Genomic DNA, 16,738 nt, shown 5'->3' with positions numbered 1-16,738 from the left:
GTGTGTGTGTGTGTGTGTGTGTGTGTGTTGTTCTATTTTTTGGAGATGGGTTCTGAATATGATATCCAAGTTGTTCATTTTTGAGGGCCGGCCAGCTGGGTCAGTGGGTAAGTCGCCACTGGAGCCTCAGAAGCCTGAATTTAGTCTCTGGAACCCATGTGAGGGCAGGATGCTGTGCCATGCATCTAATCCTAGTGCACATACTGCAAGATGGGGCTGGAGACAGGAGATCACCAAAGCTCACGAGCCAGCTGATTTGGAGTACACAGCAAGGGAAGATTGTGCTGGCTAGTTTTACATCAGTTTGACACAAGCTAAAGTCATCTGAGAGGAGAAGGAAACCTCCATTAGGAAAATGCCTCCATAAGATTGGGCTGTAGACAAGCAAGTTCGTAAGGGCATTTTCTTACGTTGTGGGTGGGGCCACCCCAAGCAATGAGGAGCGGTAAGTGGCGCCTCTCTGAGGCCTCTGCATCAGTTCCTGCCTCTAGGACTCTGCCCTGCTTGAGTTCCTGTCTTGATATCCTCGCCAAGCTGCTTTTGGTCATGATATTTCATCACAGCAATAGTAACCCTGACTAACACAGACCTTGCCTCAAAAATAAGGCAAGAAGAGAGAGCTGACTTGAGAGCTGTGTGTGCACACACAGGGTCATGGCATAAATAGAGACGTTGAAGGTGCATCAAGATTCACTTGGGAAGTGCTCACTGTATTATTAGTTTTCTCTCCATGTGTATTGAAGTTACTTAAAGACCCACGCTATCCACTTGGAAGCTTCTAGTTTGTGGCTTGTAGAAATCACAATAGAAGATATTTGTGCCAAATAGTGTGGAATGATTTTATCCCAAAGTACAGCTATGCAGCAAGCAGGGTGAAATTAAATTACAAACTCAGATCTTCCCCAAAAGTATCTAAACTAAATAACGTAAATGAAAAAAATTAAGTTGGGAGGAAAATACAAAAATCTGGGTTGGGAGTGGAAGTATAGGAACAAGAGAAGAAAAAAAAATCAACAAACTATAGTCTGACACATGACTCAGGCTTCCTCAAGTCTGACTCCCTAAGAGAAATGATCTGCAGTTTTCCTTCCCAGTGTTTTTAGTTCTGTATCTATATACTGTTGACGTCTTAGAAGAATCTAGGCAGTTGAAAGAAGGTAGGGTTCCTGTTTCATATCTCATCCTGATAGAGTTTCTACGTTGGTGAATAATATTCAACTTTGGGATTTTGTTTTTAGCCTTTGTTTTTCGATTCTGCTTTTCTTCTTGGTATTTAATTACGTCTCTTATGGCTTTGGCCAGTACCCAAAGTAAGGGTTTATTCTGGCCCACCGTTTGGGGGATCAGCTCATCAGGCTGGGGGAGCCGCTAGAGAGAAGGGCTATGGCAGGCCTGTGCGGCTGCTTTTCCCTTTGCAGGACAGAGCACAGAGCAGGGCGAAGGCTGAGCTCTGCGGGTCTTCTCTCTTCCCTCACTCAGTTAGTCTGGGCACCCAGCTTGTGAGTTGACACCACCCTTGTTCAGGTTGGCTCTTTCACTGTTAGCTGAGCCTTTAAAGAGCAGCCTCACAGACAGCCCCGGAGCTCATGTCTTTTAGGCCCTTCTAAGACCCATGAGCTTGACAGATGACACTTAACTACCGCAGGGGTGGACACCGGGGCCTTTCACACACAGGCAGGTGGTATGCTGTACCAGCTAGACCTGCGGTTTGCAGCCCCTCTGGGGGTGAATGGCCCTTTCACAGGGGTCACCTAAGACAATTGGAAAACACAGATATTTACATCATGGTTCATAACAGTAACAAAATTACATTTATGATGTAGCAATCAAAATACTTTTATGGTTAGGGGTCCGCATAGCACGAGGAGCTGTATTCAAGGGTCTCATCATTAGCAAGGTTGAGAGCCACAGCAGCCTTGGAAGAATCATGAGTGGACATTGGGAAGCCTGGTCTGCTCAAAGAAGGAAGACAGGTTATGCAAGGAGCTGGCCTTGGAGGCCAGCAGCGCAAAGGTGCTGTCCATAGGACTTGTGAGCAGAGGCTGTAAGGAGTGGTCTAATCTTCCTCTCTTAATGTGCTTGTGAAGTGTCAGGCATGCTGCCCTGTTAGTGTTGGGAAGTGTTTGTTACACTCCTGAAGAGATTCTGTAAGGTTGCTATGAGATGGCGAAGTCACTGCCACCAAGCCTGGTGGCCTGAGTTTGATCCTTGGGGCTCCCATGGTGGAGGAGAGGACATTTCTCCTGCACACTGTCTTCTGACCACCACAGACCCACAGTGCCATACGTGCTCACACAGAGAGAGAGAGAAATACGTAAGTCGAAAAAACCCAGCCCAAATGGAGATGATAACCGTTCAGTGACAAGACACTGGCTTCCCTGGTGACGTGCTTGCTTGCAGGCTCACTTGGAAGGGCACATTGGCTGGATGGAGACACATGAGTAGTGGGCTGGTTACGTTGTTGCTTGAGTTCTCCTCAGAAAGTGGTCTTTGGAAAGCTGCTCACTAAATTCATATCAGTTGTGGTGTGCTTGTGTGCTTCTATGTTTGTGTGTGCGTGTGCTCGGGCCAGCTGAGTGCACACCTGCCTGTGTGGAAGGTCTCTTGCTGAGTGAGTACCTTAGGTCAGCCAAAGTACAGCTTCCAGGAGCTTCTCCTGCTTCTGCTGTCTCACAACAGGAATCTGGGGTTACAGGTGTGTGTCGTCTCTCTCTGCCTTATATGTGGCCTCCATGGAGTAAACACCAGGCACCTTTAGCCTCCAAACACCTTGCTTTCCCTGCTGACTGTGTTTGTACAGCTTGCTACTTGGCATGTGGTTTGATTCCTATTATCTGGTACTATATAGATCCCATTTGCCTTAGGGGTCTGTGACAGTTGTCCTCGGCAGCCATTGCACTTGTGGTGTCCTCTTGCATCCATACCTGAGTGATCCTTTGCTAGGTTTTTCAGGACTACTTTTGTTTCATTTCAGCCATGAACCAGAGAATCTCTCAGAGTGCTCCAGTGAAGCAGCCCCCACCCTTGGCTCCCCAGAGCCCACAGGGAGGCGTCCTGGGTGGAGGCAACTCTAGCCAGCAGCAGCAGATACAGCTGCAGCAGCTGCAGATGGAGAAGGAGAGACTGCGCCTGAAACAGCAGGAATTACTGCGGCAGGTGAGGCCACAGGTTAGAGTCCAGCCTTTCTCTTCTGAGCTTTGCTTCCCACACAAGAGTCTGCTTTTCAATTTAGTGTTTCTTAGTTGCCAAGGACCGTTGGCTTTATGAAAATAGGGTCTCTCTTCCTGCCCTTTCTTTGTCCTGTTCCTTGACAGGTTTTGAGTGTACCTTACTGGCCCTGCATCATAAAGAGCCGTATTAGCCAGAGTGGTGGTGCACACCTCTTGCCTAGAACTTGGGAGGCCAGTGCAAAAAATGAGTTGAAGACCAGCTTCAACTACATAGTAATTTGAAGGCCAGCCTGAGCTTCATGAGATCCTGTCTCAAAGCCAACAAAAAGAAGATAAAGAATGAACAAAAAGTATCCAATTAGGCAATAGTTGTTGCAGTTGAAAAGAAATTAGAGGGCAGGAGGATTGCAGACACGGTCTTCACAAGTGCTGGAACTCTGGACCATCCCTTGGAGAAAAAAACATCTGCCTTAAATTAGTTGTTTGTAGAGTATATATCAGTGTGACATTTTCTTTAATGACAAGTGCTTCAGTATTGCTAAAATCAAAGAATTTCACTTAAAACAATACAAACTAGCCCCAAGTTTATAAGACCACCTGTGTTAGATTGTCAGGTGCATTTTCTCCCATAGAGGGCAGAAGGTCCTAGCAGTGAGGAGCTTGAAGACCATTGGCTTCAGAAAACACTGTTGGTCTTCGGGCTGAGTAAGAAGAAAAAGCTCAGAACAAGTTTGGGGCTGAGGTGTAGTCTAGTGAAAGAGCATTGGCCTAGCATTGTGTGAGTCCCTGGGCTCAGGAAATCCGTAGCCACACCCAATTATTTTGTTTACCTTATTTCAAGTTTTTAAGATATTGTTGAGGTAGTAGGGAGTTGGTCTTAAATTTGTATAGAGACTTTTTGAATCGATGGTAGTAGAGTGCAGTAAACAGTGTACAAAAGGAGAGTACTCTGGAAATAATGTCGTCTTTCCCTAGATTCTCTAAGTTTTCTTTTAGTTGTAAAATATCCAACTTTCTTTCTTTTTTTTTTTTTTTTAATCCTCTAACCCCAAGATGTTTACAAACACAAAATAGTTTCTGTACTTCCTAAATAGCCTTTCCTAAATCATAGCATATTTAAAATCAGTCCCACATTGTACTATTTTTAAGCCATAGAATTCCAGACAGATTTCCTCCTTAAACTGTTGGTAATCGTTCTGTGTCCCCATGTCCCAGGTGTGGCTGGCAAAGTTAGTGCCAGCAGATGATGGAAGAATTGTCTTGAAAGACATTTACAGGGGAAACGTACTAACTAACACAGGTGTCACCCTCTCGCTTACTCCCTCGCTGTGCAGAAGGAAGGGTACTTCTCACATATACAAAACACCGAGAGCCAGGTAGCATACATAGCAAGGCTTTCAGTGTGTGGCAGTTAAGAGGATTGAAAAAAATATAAATAAATAAATAAAAAGCAAAGCTTCATTCATTGTCTTTATCCTGTTGTGACCAAGCACTAATGGGTCACCGTTTCATATGATGTGGTCTGCTAAACAGCAGGTTATTACATAGCAAGAAACTTAACAATGTCAATGTCTTCTCAGTTTTACATTCATTAAGTCAAGAAATGTACCATTGGCACTCTGTTGTTTTACATCAATTAGCCTGGTTTTCTTGGGCCAATTCTGCTGCTTGTAAAATTCTTCCTTCCAAAGAATTTTTCTAACTGCTCTTGGGTGGTGGGTCCTAGACAGAGTGGCCTTCCTTCTTCAGAGGTAAAATTCTTCCTCCGCTGCTTTTCTCTGCTGCCTACTGTGTCGCCGATGAAGGGTCAGATCTCCTCTGTTCTTATGCTAATATGCTCCTTCTTAGACCTGTTTGTTTAGCAGTCTATAAATTGAGTACATCCTAAGGATTCTGGCTTCCTGTGAACTTCTTCCATCACAGCTGTGTCTTATCACTGAAACATTGAGAATTACTTCTGCCCGCTTCATCTAACATAGAAGCAAAGAGCCTACCTGACTGTTACTAAGTTTTGCCTGTCTTGGCGCCAAGTCTCGCTGTCTGTCCTCAGTGCTGCTTAGACGGTGAGGGCAGTCTGTTGTGTGGTGACTTCACTGGCTCCTGTCCTTCTTAGCCTGCTGTTTCTTGGGTAGCTTGGGAATTCTGTGCTATGGTGAGATGTCTGGATACAATTAATAAGTCAGCCTACACAGCCAAACCATGTGGCTTAAAATAATTTTTATCCGTCTTATTTTTTACTCTTAGGCAATACGGAATATCAATCCCAGCACAGCAAATGCTCCAAAATGTCAGGTAGGCTCTTATACGATGTTTTAGAATTGGGGAAAAAGATAACTAAATTAGGAAAGAGAGACATCGTGTTCCTGGTCCTGTTCTCATTGGCAATGAGCCAGCATGGATATGTTTGAGTCATCTTTCTCCCAGGACACTTAGCACTACTTTTCCAAGGGACTGATCTCCCAGTGTGATTCTCCCAGGGTGTGTGTGGCATTTGAGTCAGTGAATTGAGCCACAGCAAGGGAAGTCGTCAGTTTATATACTTGTAGGCTCCTTTTGGAAATCGTTATGAATAAGTTATTCTCAGTTGCCCTTCTGAAGGAGGGCATTTTAAATGTCAAAGCTCAGGAGAAATTGAGCTCTGCCCACTTGGTGTTTCAGGCCTCTTTCTCTGTGAAGAGCTTCAGGGCACTGGGCCACAGAAGCACCAGATCATGCCGGGGCTGCTCTCCTGCCTCACACAGGCCACGGGAATAGGTGCAGTCTAGAAACCAATGTGCATCCTATACATTTTAAGACTCAAAGAAACTAGGAGTTGGAGAGTCCGTGAACCCTTCTTTATGAGAACCCATAAGACACTCTTCCCTTCCTCCCTTCCCGTCCCCACCCCTACCCACCTGTCTTTCTTTTGGGTTATCACGATATTGTAACCCAGACTGCCTTCAGGTTTTTTTCCAAGGCTCTTCTGCCTCAGCCTTCTGAGTGCAAGGATCACTGCCACACCAGCAGCCAAACATCTCACGTTCTTTGTAACGCCTCTGTGCTAAGTGGAAAGATCACATGCTGCTACCTTGACCAGTGGAATTCCTTGGTGATAAAGTCAGATAGCACCCTCATAGAGACTGGTTAACTTTGTAAGAAAATAAACTACATTTTTTTTTTCTCTCTCTTTTCAATTTTTGGGTCAGACTGGCCTTGAATTTACAGATCTGCCTCTGTTTCCAAGTCCTGGGATTAAAGATGTCTACTACCACACCTGGCCTGAATTCTGTTTTCTTTATCTCATAAGTGTCTTCATTTAACCAAAACCCCAAGTAAGGGAATGAGAACACCACTAGAGTAGGGCGTGGCCATCTCAGGTGAGGGACACTATGCCACACAGCACTGAATCTTACAACTGTAACAGTCTCTTCTGTGTTTCTCTAAAGTGGTGCTTTCTGTTAGTGACTGAAGCGCTTGTTCTCGCTCGTATCTCAAACCCAAATCTGATAAATGAGTGATTTTAGATCTTCATTTCATACATGAGTAGGAAACCCTTGCTTAGCAAAGTCATCAAGAATTCAAGATACTTAAAATTTTCCAGTCTTTACTTTGCTTAGTTTATTTGTTTTAAAGAAAGGTTTCACCCTATATATAGGCCAGGTCAGCCTTGTACTCTCCTAGGTGCCAGATTACAGGTGTATGCCATGGCACCTGGCTTCAGCTAGGGCCCAAGTCAGAGATCAGGCATGGGCCCCACGTGTACAAGGCTCTGCATACACCGCACACAGATGTAATCAGTAAAATCTTAAAGTGTAAAAATTGGAGTGGATGGTTTAAATTTGTATAGTTCTAGATGCTATAGTATAAATGTAGTGAAAGAGATAAATTTGAAAATGCTAAAGATTAAAAATACCAGCTTTTGTGGGCATGCTTGTATAGACCTATGATCCCTGTGTTTGGGAGGTGAAGAGAGTTCAAGGCTAGCCAGGCATGGTGGTGCACACCTGTAATCTCTAAGCACTCGAGGAGGCAGAGGCAAGGCAAAATGCTCTTGAGTTTGAGGCCAGCCTGGTCCAGAACAACCAAAACAAAACGAAGAGTTCAGAGTCTGCCTTGGCTTCCTAGCGAGTTTGAGGCCAGCCTGGACTTCCATGAGACCCTTTCTGAATACAATGGTTTGCCATATATGTTTTAGATGTCAACATACGGCCTGATGGTTCTGAAGCTTTCAGTCAACTTACTGGATGCGGTGGTATAGAGTCTGTGACGGGAACATCGGTGTCCTTTTCTCTCTCGTCCTGCATATTTTCTCCATGACCTTAAGACCTTGTACAGGGAGAGAAAAGTAACTTTTTCAATTATCATAAGGGGTGTAGCTATTCTATAACAAAAGCCAGCACAGTAGAGGAAAGCACAATCAATTTATTTAATCAATGTTTTTCATGCCCCCAGAAACTTTCAAAAATTATAGCCCAAAAATCTAGGGAAAACAACGTGAAACTGCAGTTCAGTGAGCAATAGAAAGATGGTAAGACCCAGTTTAGAGACACCTCTGGGGGAACCCCAGCCGACGAGCAGGACCCCTCTGGGTGAGGTCCTGTGTCCTTCAGGCAGTGGGGCTTAGAGGCCGTCCTTGAAGAGTTAGAGAGGTAGCATCGCTGGGCTTACTGGTTTGCTCTGACTCTCCTTGGAGGTCTCAATCCGGCCTGCCTCTGGGAAGAGCAGGAGATCAAGGAACACAGGCGGGGGAGGATCAGAAGGGAATGGCTTCAGGGCTTTACAGGCCCTTCCTCTGGCTTTGTTCTCAAAGTACTCAGCTTGCTGAAGCACCATGCAATTGGAAGATTTTGTTAGGGGGTGGGTCGCTTGTTTTTCAGGGTTTCTCTGTGTAGCCCTGGCTGTCCTTGAACTCCACTCGTCTCTGCCTCTCAAGTGCTGGGACCAAGTGCACCATCACACCTTCCAGAGAAGATTTTAAGCGAAGGTGGCTTCCCACACAGGTTTACAAGAGACTCAAGCTAGCCAGGCCGCCAAGCTAGGACTCAGCAGTCTAAGAAGGGCTCAGGATGTGCAGACTTCACAGTTCCTGCTGCTTTACTTTTCTGGTAGAAAGATGTGGCTCAGTCCTAGGGCTGACAGCACCTTGTATACACGTGTCAGTGGCCACAGACTTGCAGAGTGTGCACTGGAATCACTTGTTTGTTTACCTACTACTTCCTTAGGCAGGGTCTTGACTGTGTATGTCTGGCTGTCTGGGCACTTGCTTAGACTCGGCTGGCCTTGAGCTCCCAGCGGTCTTCAGGATCTCTCTCCTGGGTTACAGTATTAGAAGTGTGTACCACCACTGTCAGCATTTTAAAATTACTAAAGTCAAAAGTTTTCTTTGTTTTTTAGCACTTTTGATGAAGTTAACAAATCATGTCTATGTTCTGGGATGCTGTGGCATATCTACGTATGTCCCTGTGTGTTAATAAAACCCCAAGCCACAGAGTGTGAATCATCCATCATATCCTAAGACCTTTAGAAGCATTTAGATCTTCATAATTAAATATGGAGTTTGTCATCCATAATTTATTACAGTGTGTTTACAGAATTCAGGGAAATTGTCCGTATATAGAGCCTAAGTTTTCATTTCTACAATCCAGAAGAAACCTTCGCTCTATAAATATCTCCTCTTTGAGTGTGAGCACCTGCTGCCGGTGCTCCAGCCAGGTGTCCCTCAAGGCGGTGGCTGCTGTAATTGGACAGGCCTTGAGAGAGCACTGCAGCTCAGTCACAGCTCTTCTAAAAGGCCATTATGAGGAAATAATTATCTTCCTGGGTGCACTTTGCCCTCTTTCTCTGCTGAAAATGGGGTTCTGAGTGTCTGGTGTTCTCTCTTCCCTGCAAGGCCTCCTGGCTCATGCTGTGTGGTCAGTAGCTCCTCTTTATTTGGTAAGCTGCTCTTCATCAATGAAATCCTTGCTCGTCCCCTTCTCTCCTACCTATTAAGGCTCTCCTGTGTGCTCTAAGGCCAAGTCTCACCGAGAGGGGTCCTCATCAGAATTGTTGGACTACCCAAGATATGAATGTCTTATCTCAGAGTTAGATAGTCAGAAGTCTGTGTCAGTCTTCATGGCCGTGATGGTGTCCGTGCTGTGTGGCTGTGCATTAGGCCAGCCGCTTTGTTCCTGGTGCTACTCAGCGTGCCTTGGAGACACTCCATGACTGAGCACCACTGTTGGAGACATTGGCTAGCTACACACTAACTAGAAAAAAAGGGGGGAAAGGCTCAGCTGCCCCACAGTGTTAATCAATACAGCTACACCATACCACTGTTGAGAACTATGTGGAAACAATTGTCAAAGAAATTTCTTTCCTGTGAATTTTGTAATAGCAAAGAATTTGGATTCCCCCAGCCCAAAGCTGTCTTTCAAGTTAACAGACATCAGAAATCGTAATTCAGAATTTTGTTTTGTTTTGTTTGTGTTTGTTTTTCAAGACAGGGTTTCTCTGTGTAGCCTTGACTGTCCTGGACTTGCTTTTGTAGACCAGGCTGGCTTCAAACTCACAACAATCCACCTGCCTTTGCCTCCCAAGTGCTGGGATTAAAGGCGTGCGCCACCACCGCCTTAGAATTCTTTTAACATCTTTTCAACATTATCTCTCTTCTCTGGGAAGTCCTGATGTTTCATAAATGCTAGACTTATTTATCTGGTTTCTCATTAGTTAAGTTTTTTGGTGGGCATGATGAAAGAAATGTTTGTGTAAAAATGGAAGAGGAGCGCTGAGCTTAGTGGTAAATACCTATAATTGCAGGACTCGCCTTGAATCCCAGCACTTAGGAAGCAGTGTGAGGCCAACTCCTCTCCGACTATGTAGACCAGGCTGGCCCTAAACTTAGAATCTGCACTGTTTGTGGTGTTACTTATCAGAGCTGAGACTCCCTAGTCTGCATGACGCTGCCAAGTATACTGCATACTTCTGTCAGTCAGAAGCCTTGTCTGGATTTGAAGATGATTTGGTAGATGGCACAGACATTAAGAAACAGGGCTAGGAAGGTAGGTCAGCGGTAGAGCACATAGCAGGCGTATCTAGGGGAGAGCCCCTAACACCAGAACATGAATAAAAACTGTAAACTAAACCTACTGGATGCCATGCAGCCTTGCTGCTTGGGAGGGAGGAGAATCTCAAGTTTAAAGGGGGGTGAGGACACCGAATGATGTAGGTAGGGTGTGCTTTCCTGGCAGGCTCGGTCCCCAGGAAGGACGAGGAAGCCAAAAGCTCTACCAGTAGGCCACACCCCCAGCCCAACTTAGTGCTCTTGTTGTAGAAATAATGAGGAGCTCTATGTCCTGGGAAGTGAGGCTGGCAAGACCCTGTCTGTCCTGGTTTGGTTTGGATTTTTGAGACAGTGTTGGCCTGGAACTAAGCTCACAATCGTGCACCAGCACACCTGGCTAAGACTCCTATCTTAAACAGTGAAAATAAATGGTTTGTGCTATTTCTAGAATTGTTGCTCTAGACTGCTGTCGTCCAGGCAGACTGTTTTTAAGAATGTGTATTTTTGGAGTTACTTTTCATTTCCTATATTAGATTTCCAGTACAAAAAGTTGACCCTCCTTAAGGAGATGATTGTCACTTATCTGTGCCTGTGCACCATGCAGCGTCCCAAGCCCACTTTCTGCTGCATAGCTCAGAGCAACCAGAGGCAACAGTTGCTTTAAGAAAGTACAGGTTGGCTGGCTGCCCTCCTCAGGAGGGCTAATCTTGGTATTTTCCTATGCTACACCCATGACTCATTGCATTGGAGTCAGTGAAGTTAAAACTATTGCTGGCTCAAGAAACTGTCAAAAGCTAGAGAAGTGTAAAGTTTCCCAGGTAAGCGTTGCCGGGGGAGGGGTGTCCCTTTGTCCATGATTTTTTTGCTTAGGTAATGCAGTCTCCCTGCTGCCCTCCTTTTATTGTTTTGATTTTGGTGGCCCATCCTGGCTTTGAACTAGAAGTGCTCCTGAGCCTCAGCCACTGGAGCACGCCCGGCTTCCTCCTCACCCACCTCTTTTTTTAATCACATGTCTTGAGAGTTCATTTGAGCCTAAAAACAACTTCTGTGTACACACTACCACAGTTGTGGATGTCACTTGTCAAAGCCAAGGCTTGCTCAGAGTTTTCCTGTTTCTTCATGTGTGTGTGTGTGTGTTTTTAGTGAACAGACTTGTTGTGAATTTGAAAGTGCTCAGGTAAATGGCACATGACTGTCACACTTCATCAACAAAATGCATTCTGTATGCCGTCAGAGCACTCTAGAGAAGGCTTACAGCAGCGCTCAGACATGAATGGGGATCTGAGGCTATACCCTACTCCATGGTTACCTGGTCAGATAGAGGAGGAGGGGGGGCAAGAAACCAGCTAATTTTTCAAAAGATCCCTAGTAAGCTGACCTATCGAAACACACGTTTGCTGGGCTTGTAGCTGCACCAGTTCAGTCCTCAGTACAGAAATAAGCACACATTACTGAAAACACATCCATTCTGTAACTGGGTCAATGTGGCGTAGCTGTTATAACTTAAGCCCGGGACATCGTAATTGGACAGTCTACAAGAGTGATTTCACCCAAAGCATTTGATGTTGCAAGTTGCTTCTGTCTCTGAGGAGCTTAGGGATTATTTCATCTTGAACACGGTGCCTAAAATTAGACTGCCTAGCTAAAAATACAAATTTGTCAAACTTCTCTTTTCCCTAAGGTAGTTGGAAAAGTTTGTGAAAGTCATTCAAAATGGGGAAGTAAGCAAGTCAGAAGAAGTTTGGCCAGAGCTTGGTCAGGCTGTTGCTCTGTGTCAGAGGTCAAATAGTTCTTCTAGAGTAGTTGACTTTTTTAAGTTAAGTAAGTATTTTTAGCACATTTTCTTCTGTAATAATTCAAACCTGCAGTAGCTTTTTCCCTGAGCCTCTAAGTCTCAGCTAATCTGGGACATGTTTAGAGTCAGCTCCATACTGTGAGTAAAGTCAGTGGTCCCAGCCTGCTCTGGTGGGAGCAATTGAGTCTCCCAAGCCTGGAGCAGCAGTGTCGTTTCCCATAGTGCTTGCCGGCAAGTTTGAATCCTGCCCAGAAAAAAGGAAGGCAGTTAGTATATGGCTCATTAAATAATAATGTCATCTTTTACAAAAATAAAGTTAGCACATTGATAATAGCCAGAAATTGAAGAAGAAGGAGGAGTTTAGACCAGTTCTAGGGTTTCTCTCTCTCTCTCTCTCTCTCTCTCTCTCTCTCTCTCTCTCTCTCTTTTTTTTTTTTTTTTTGAGGCAGGGCTCTTGTAGCCCAGGCTGGCTTTAGGACTTGAAATCCTTCTGCCTCAACTTACCAGGTGCCAAAATTACAGGTATGCACTGTCCCCTCACCTGACTTAGGTCTAAGTTTTGTGTGTGTGCTAAATGAAAGTACACACCATGTGTGTTCATTCACACAAAATTTGATTAAACCCTAAAACATGTTAAGAGAATGGCAGGAAAGCTGGCCAGTGGTGGCACATGCCTTTAATCCCAGCAGAGGCAGGAAGCACAAACAGTAGTAAAAACAGCACCAAGAGAAAACTGATGTTGGTGTTTGTAGTGGCCCACAGAATTGTGTGTGCAGTTAGAAGCTGTGGACCTGCCCGGTGGCAGTGGTGGGTTGCCACGCCTTTAGTTCCAGAGCCTGATCTACAGAGCGAGTTCAGGACAGTCAGGGCTACACAGAACAACAAGAAGGCGTGGATCTTCCCTGTATGAGTCAAAAGAACGAATGAATAAGAGACAGATGTCTCAATCTGAACTCTCAGAACTATGTAAGGTACTTAATTCCATTAAGTATCACTGTGATTTTTTCCCCCTTTCCTGGCCCTGGCAGTTCTCAGCAATCTCAGCATAAAGTTGAGTGCATTTGCGATCCAGGCACCCAGCTCCAAATTGCCATTTTGCCGGATGGTGCAGTAGTGCAGCACGCCTTTCATCCCAAGGCCCTGGAGGCAGAGGCAGGCAGATCTCTGAGTTTGAAGCCAGCCTGATGTACAAAGTGAGTTCCTGACAGCTAAGGCTACACAGAGAAATCTTGCCTTAAAAAGCCAACAAAACTATATCAGAACCTGAAAGGACCATGGGTAGACTTCATTAATTAGCCACAGGTTCAGGCTCAGCTAGAAGCCACATGTGGAAAGAACCAGCTTTGAGAAACTGCTGCAGTCACCATCAGTAGAGTCACTTCTCACCACCTGCATAAGTGTAATAAAAATTGCTTAGAGGGCTGGGCAGTGGTGGCACACGCCTATAATCCCAGCACTCTGGGAGGCAGAAGCAGGTGGATCTCTTTGAGTTCAAGGCCAGCCAGGGCTACACAGGGAAACCCTGTCTCGAAAAGAAAACAAACAAATTGCAGGAAAGATAAATGTTTAGTATATGCAACAGGTAGGTGTCACTGTTTTCATACATGTCTGTTTTCATGTGCTTTCCTCATGTCCCCCTCCCCCACCACACACACACTGCTCTCTCCTGATTTTTCCTTCTTGCTCTCCCCTGCCAAATGACCTGCCTTTAATTTTCCTGCCTTTTTGAGTGTGGGTATATGTACTTTTTGTTTGCTTGTTTTTTGAGCTTTTCAGTGGAAGAAGCTGTATGATGCCTGTCTTTCTGAGTGTGGCTTGTCTTGCACACTGTATTGACCTGATTCCATGTGTTTCCTTCAAGCCTTTGTGCATAAATACCACATTTTCTTTATCCACACACACATGTGTTGGTGTGGTCTCTAGGCTACTTTACCTCAGACTCTTGGCTATTGTGAATAATTCCACATTAAACATAGATGTGCACGTGTCTGTAGGGTTAGGTCCCCTCAGGTGTGTACTGGGAGTGCTACATTTGGCCTGAAGGTCCTTCTGTATCCAGTGTCTGTCTTGTACTGTTTTCATTGTGGCGACACCAATTTACACGCTCTCCAGCAGCACAGAGTGGTTCCTTTCTTCTCTGGCATCTGTTGTCTGTTTTCTTGATAGTAATTCGTACTAGTTTTTATCTGAATTTCCATGATGGTTGAGGAATGAAAGTTTTATTGATAATGTTTATCAAAATGATAAATGAGAATTATTACAAATTTTTTATAATACATAAAAAGATCTAGAACTCCTAAATTTTGACTATAAATAGTACTTTAAGATTTCAAGCAATTGCAGCCGGGCACAGAGGCGCACGCCTTTTATTTCAGCACTCAGGAGGCAGAGGCAGGTGGATCTCTTAAAAGTTCAAGGCCAGCCTGGTCTTCAAATCAAGTCTAGGCTACACAGAGAAATCCTGTCTCAAAACCTTTATACATCCATATATATAATGTTTGGAGCAATAATGTGTTACGGAAATGCTGGTGAAAAATCAGAATCACAGTGAAGACTGTTATTGTCTGTTCATAATTGAAGAAAATGTAGAATTTGTGTTCAGATTTACCAAGAGTTTAAAGGTGATCTTTCCCTCCTACATCCCTGCCCACGTTCACACAGCGAACACTCAGCTCTCCTTCCTAAGCCTGACAAGAAGTGGAGTTTGCAGAGAGGAGGAACCATGGAAGAGCCATGGAGAGTGAGGTCCTGGCTGCCCTGAGTGCGATTGGCAGGAGGGCTGGAGGAGGTGTGCCCTGGGTCAGCCTTAGCTCTGGGAGGCTGCAGAGAGGTCTGGCTCTGTGATCTATAGAAAGTTCATATTGCAGTCAGTCAACAAGTGGAGACAGGTGCCTGTGCTCAAGCAGGTGTGATGGCAGCTCAGGAAACAGAGAGGGGAAGGTGCTGGGGAGAGACCTGGGGCTCATCAGCCTGTGACAGATCCCAGGTAGGCTTCTATTGAGCACTTGAAGAAATGTTACCCCAGATTCACCCTCCACACCGGTCATGCCTTCCCAGAGAACAGAACACCACTCTGTTTAGCTCTAAGAGAAAGTCCCTCAGCCCTTGAGGGTGTGAATGGGTGTTCTGGCTGGGGGTTGGGAGCATCAGTGTCTGAGAGCAAATCATCAAATGTTCTTTCTGTTCTGTTTTCATTGCTGGCCCCAAACCTTTAAGAGCTGGTAAGTGATGACATAATCTAAGAATTACTGTTTAATGCCTGAACTTGTCATTCTTGTAGCAAGGGAAGACTTGGGGGTCTTTGCTAGTAAAGAAGAGAAAAGTAAAATGGAATAGTTAATTATGCATGCTTGGGATTAGTACAACTAGGCAAACTTGAACATTCTGTAGCTTAGTTTCATGCTAGTCACGTGAAATGTATACAAGAAATTGGTTATCCTAATTAGCAAGTGTCTTAGCTTTCAAATAAATGTTAATGTTTTACCTTTTGTGTGTATTTACCTCTTTTGTGGCATTTTATCTCTTTTAAACCTAACAATAAGTTTGTTAATTAGCAAACTGACTCTCTTTACATTTGTTTGTTTAAGGAACTAGCTCTCCGAAGCCAGCTGCCCACACTGGAGCAGGATGGAGGGGCTCAGAATGCAGTGTCTTCTCCGGGGATGTCTCAGGAATTGAGGACGATGACAACCAATAGCTCAGACCCCTTTCTTAACAGGTTGGTGAGAGTGCTGGCCAGCGTCTGGAAAGGCCCTTCCCTCATCCATCTGCTTAGTACTCATCATAGCTGCCGACCATTTCTCGGCAAATGCCAAGCACAGTCAAAGCCCAGGATTAAAAGGGCTGCATCCTGTAGGGGAAGGCGAGCTGTTCAGGCTTGTTTTCTTCTGCCCACGCTCTGGGAAGGACTGTGTGCCTGCCTTTCTGTGAAAGCAAGCAGACAGCAGCTTAGTCTCCGTGGGTGCTAGTGAAGGACCAGTGGCTGGAACTGCCCACATAGCTATTCACTAAGGCCTCATGTTCTTTTAGGCTCTCATTTAGGGAGATAAAATACAAGGTTATGCACCCCTACCCAAAACTTTAATGTATCATTTTAGTGGCATTATTTTAAACAGAGTGAGTTATTGCGGTGCTTTGTAAGGAGTTCTCAGTCTGGGCTTCTTCTGTTAGACTGATGCATAAACTGTTGTGTTGAGAACTGCCACCAGTTGGGTGGGGTGTTTGTTTATTTGTTTGTTTCATTTTGTTACTTTGAATCATTTATAATTAATATTTCACTAAAACCCTGCTGTGTTATGAAACACCTGCAGAACGTTGCCTTTTGAAAGGATGGCATACTCTGTGGGACACCCTTCCTCCCCAGAATGCTTTTAAGCAAAACACTTTTTTCCTTCCCTTTTTCTTTTCTGTTTTGAGTCAGGATCTCTGTCTTTGTAGCCCAAGCCAGCCTCAGGATCAGTGACCCTCCTGCCTTGGTCTTCAAGGCATCACACCTGGGATTATAAGTACAAGCCGTCATGCCCAACTTACCACAACACACTTTGGAAATGGGTTTAGGGAGCCAGATGATAGATAGTGGCATGTGCCTTTTAGTTTTGAGACGGGGTCTCTCTCTCTAGCCCTGGCTGTACTGGAACTTACTCTGTTGAACTGGTTCACAGAGATCCACCTGCCTAGGAACACTATTTTGAATTCTTACCAGTTAAGTTGAGAAACATTTTAATTTAACAAAAAGTATTTCTATCCTGTTAG

At 44.8% G+C, this 16,738-nt stretch overlaps 1 protein-coding gene across 8 annotated transcripts in view; it reads left to right on the top strand.

Annotated features, from left to right (window-relative positions):
* Nucleotides 1-16,738, top strand: part of YAP1 (Yes1 associated transcriptional regulator) — a 79,627-nt gene that overhangs the window by 55,713 nt on the left and 7,176 nt on the right. For 2 of the 8 annotated variants that reach the window (XM_084783122.1, XM_084783121.1), the window contains exons 5-7: nucleotides 2,975-3,156; nucleotides 5,415-5,462; nucleotides 15,574-15,704. In XM_084783122.1, the coding sequence (XP_084639248.1) occupies nucleotides 2,975-3,156; nucleotides 5,415-5,462; nucleotides 15,574-15,704 (361 nt within the window). Of the gene's footprint in view, nucleotides 1-2,974; nucleotides 3,169-5,414; nucleotides 5,463-15,573; nucleotides 15,705-16,738 lie in introns of all 8 variants that reach the window. The other 6 variants (XM_084783120.1, XM_084783119.1, XM_084783126.1 and 3 more) reach the window with 3 other exon arrangements.

Source organism: Acomys minous (assembly GCF_964271855.1).
Source record: "Acomys minous genome assembly, chromosome: 5".
Lineage (NCBI taxonomy): Eukaryota > Metazoa > Chordata > Mammalia > Rodentia > Muridae > Acomys > Acomys minous.
This window is presented reverse-complemented; position numbering and strand designations above follow the sequence as displayed.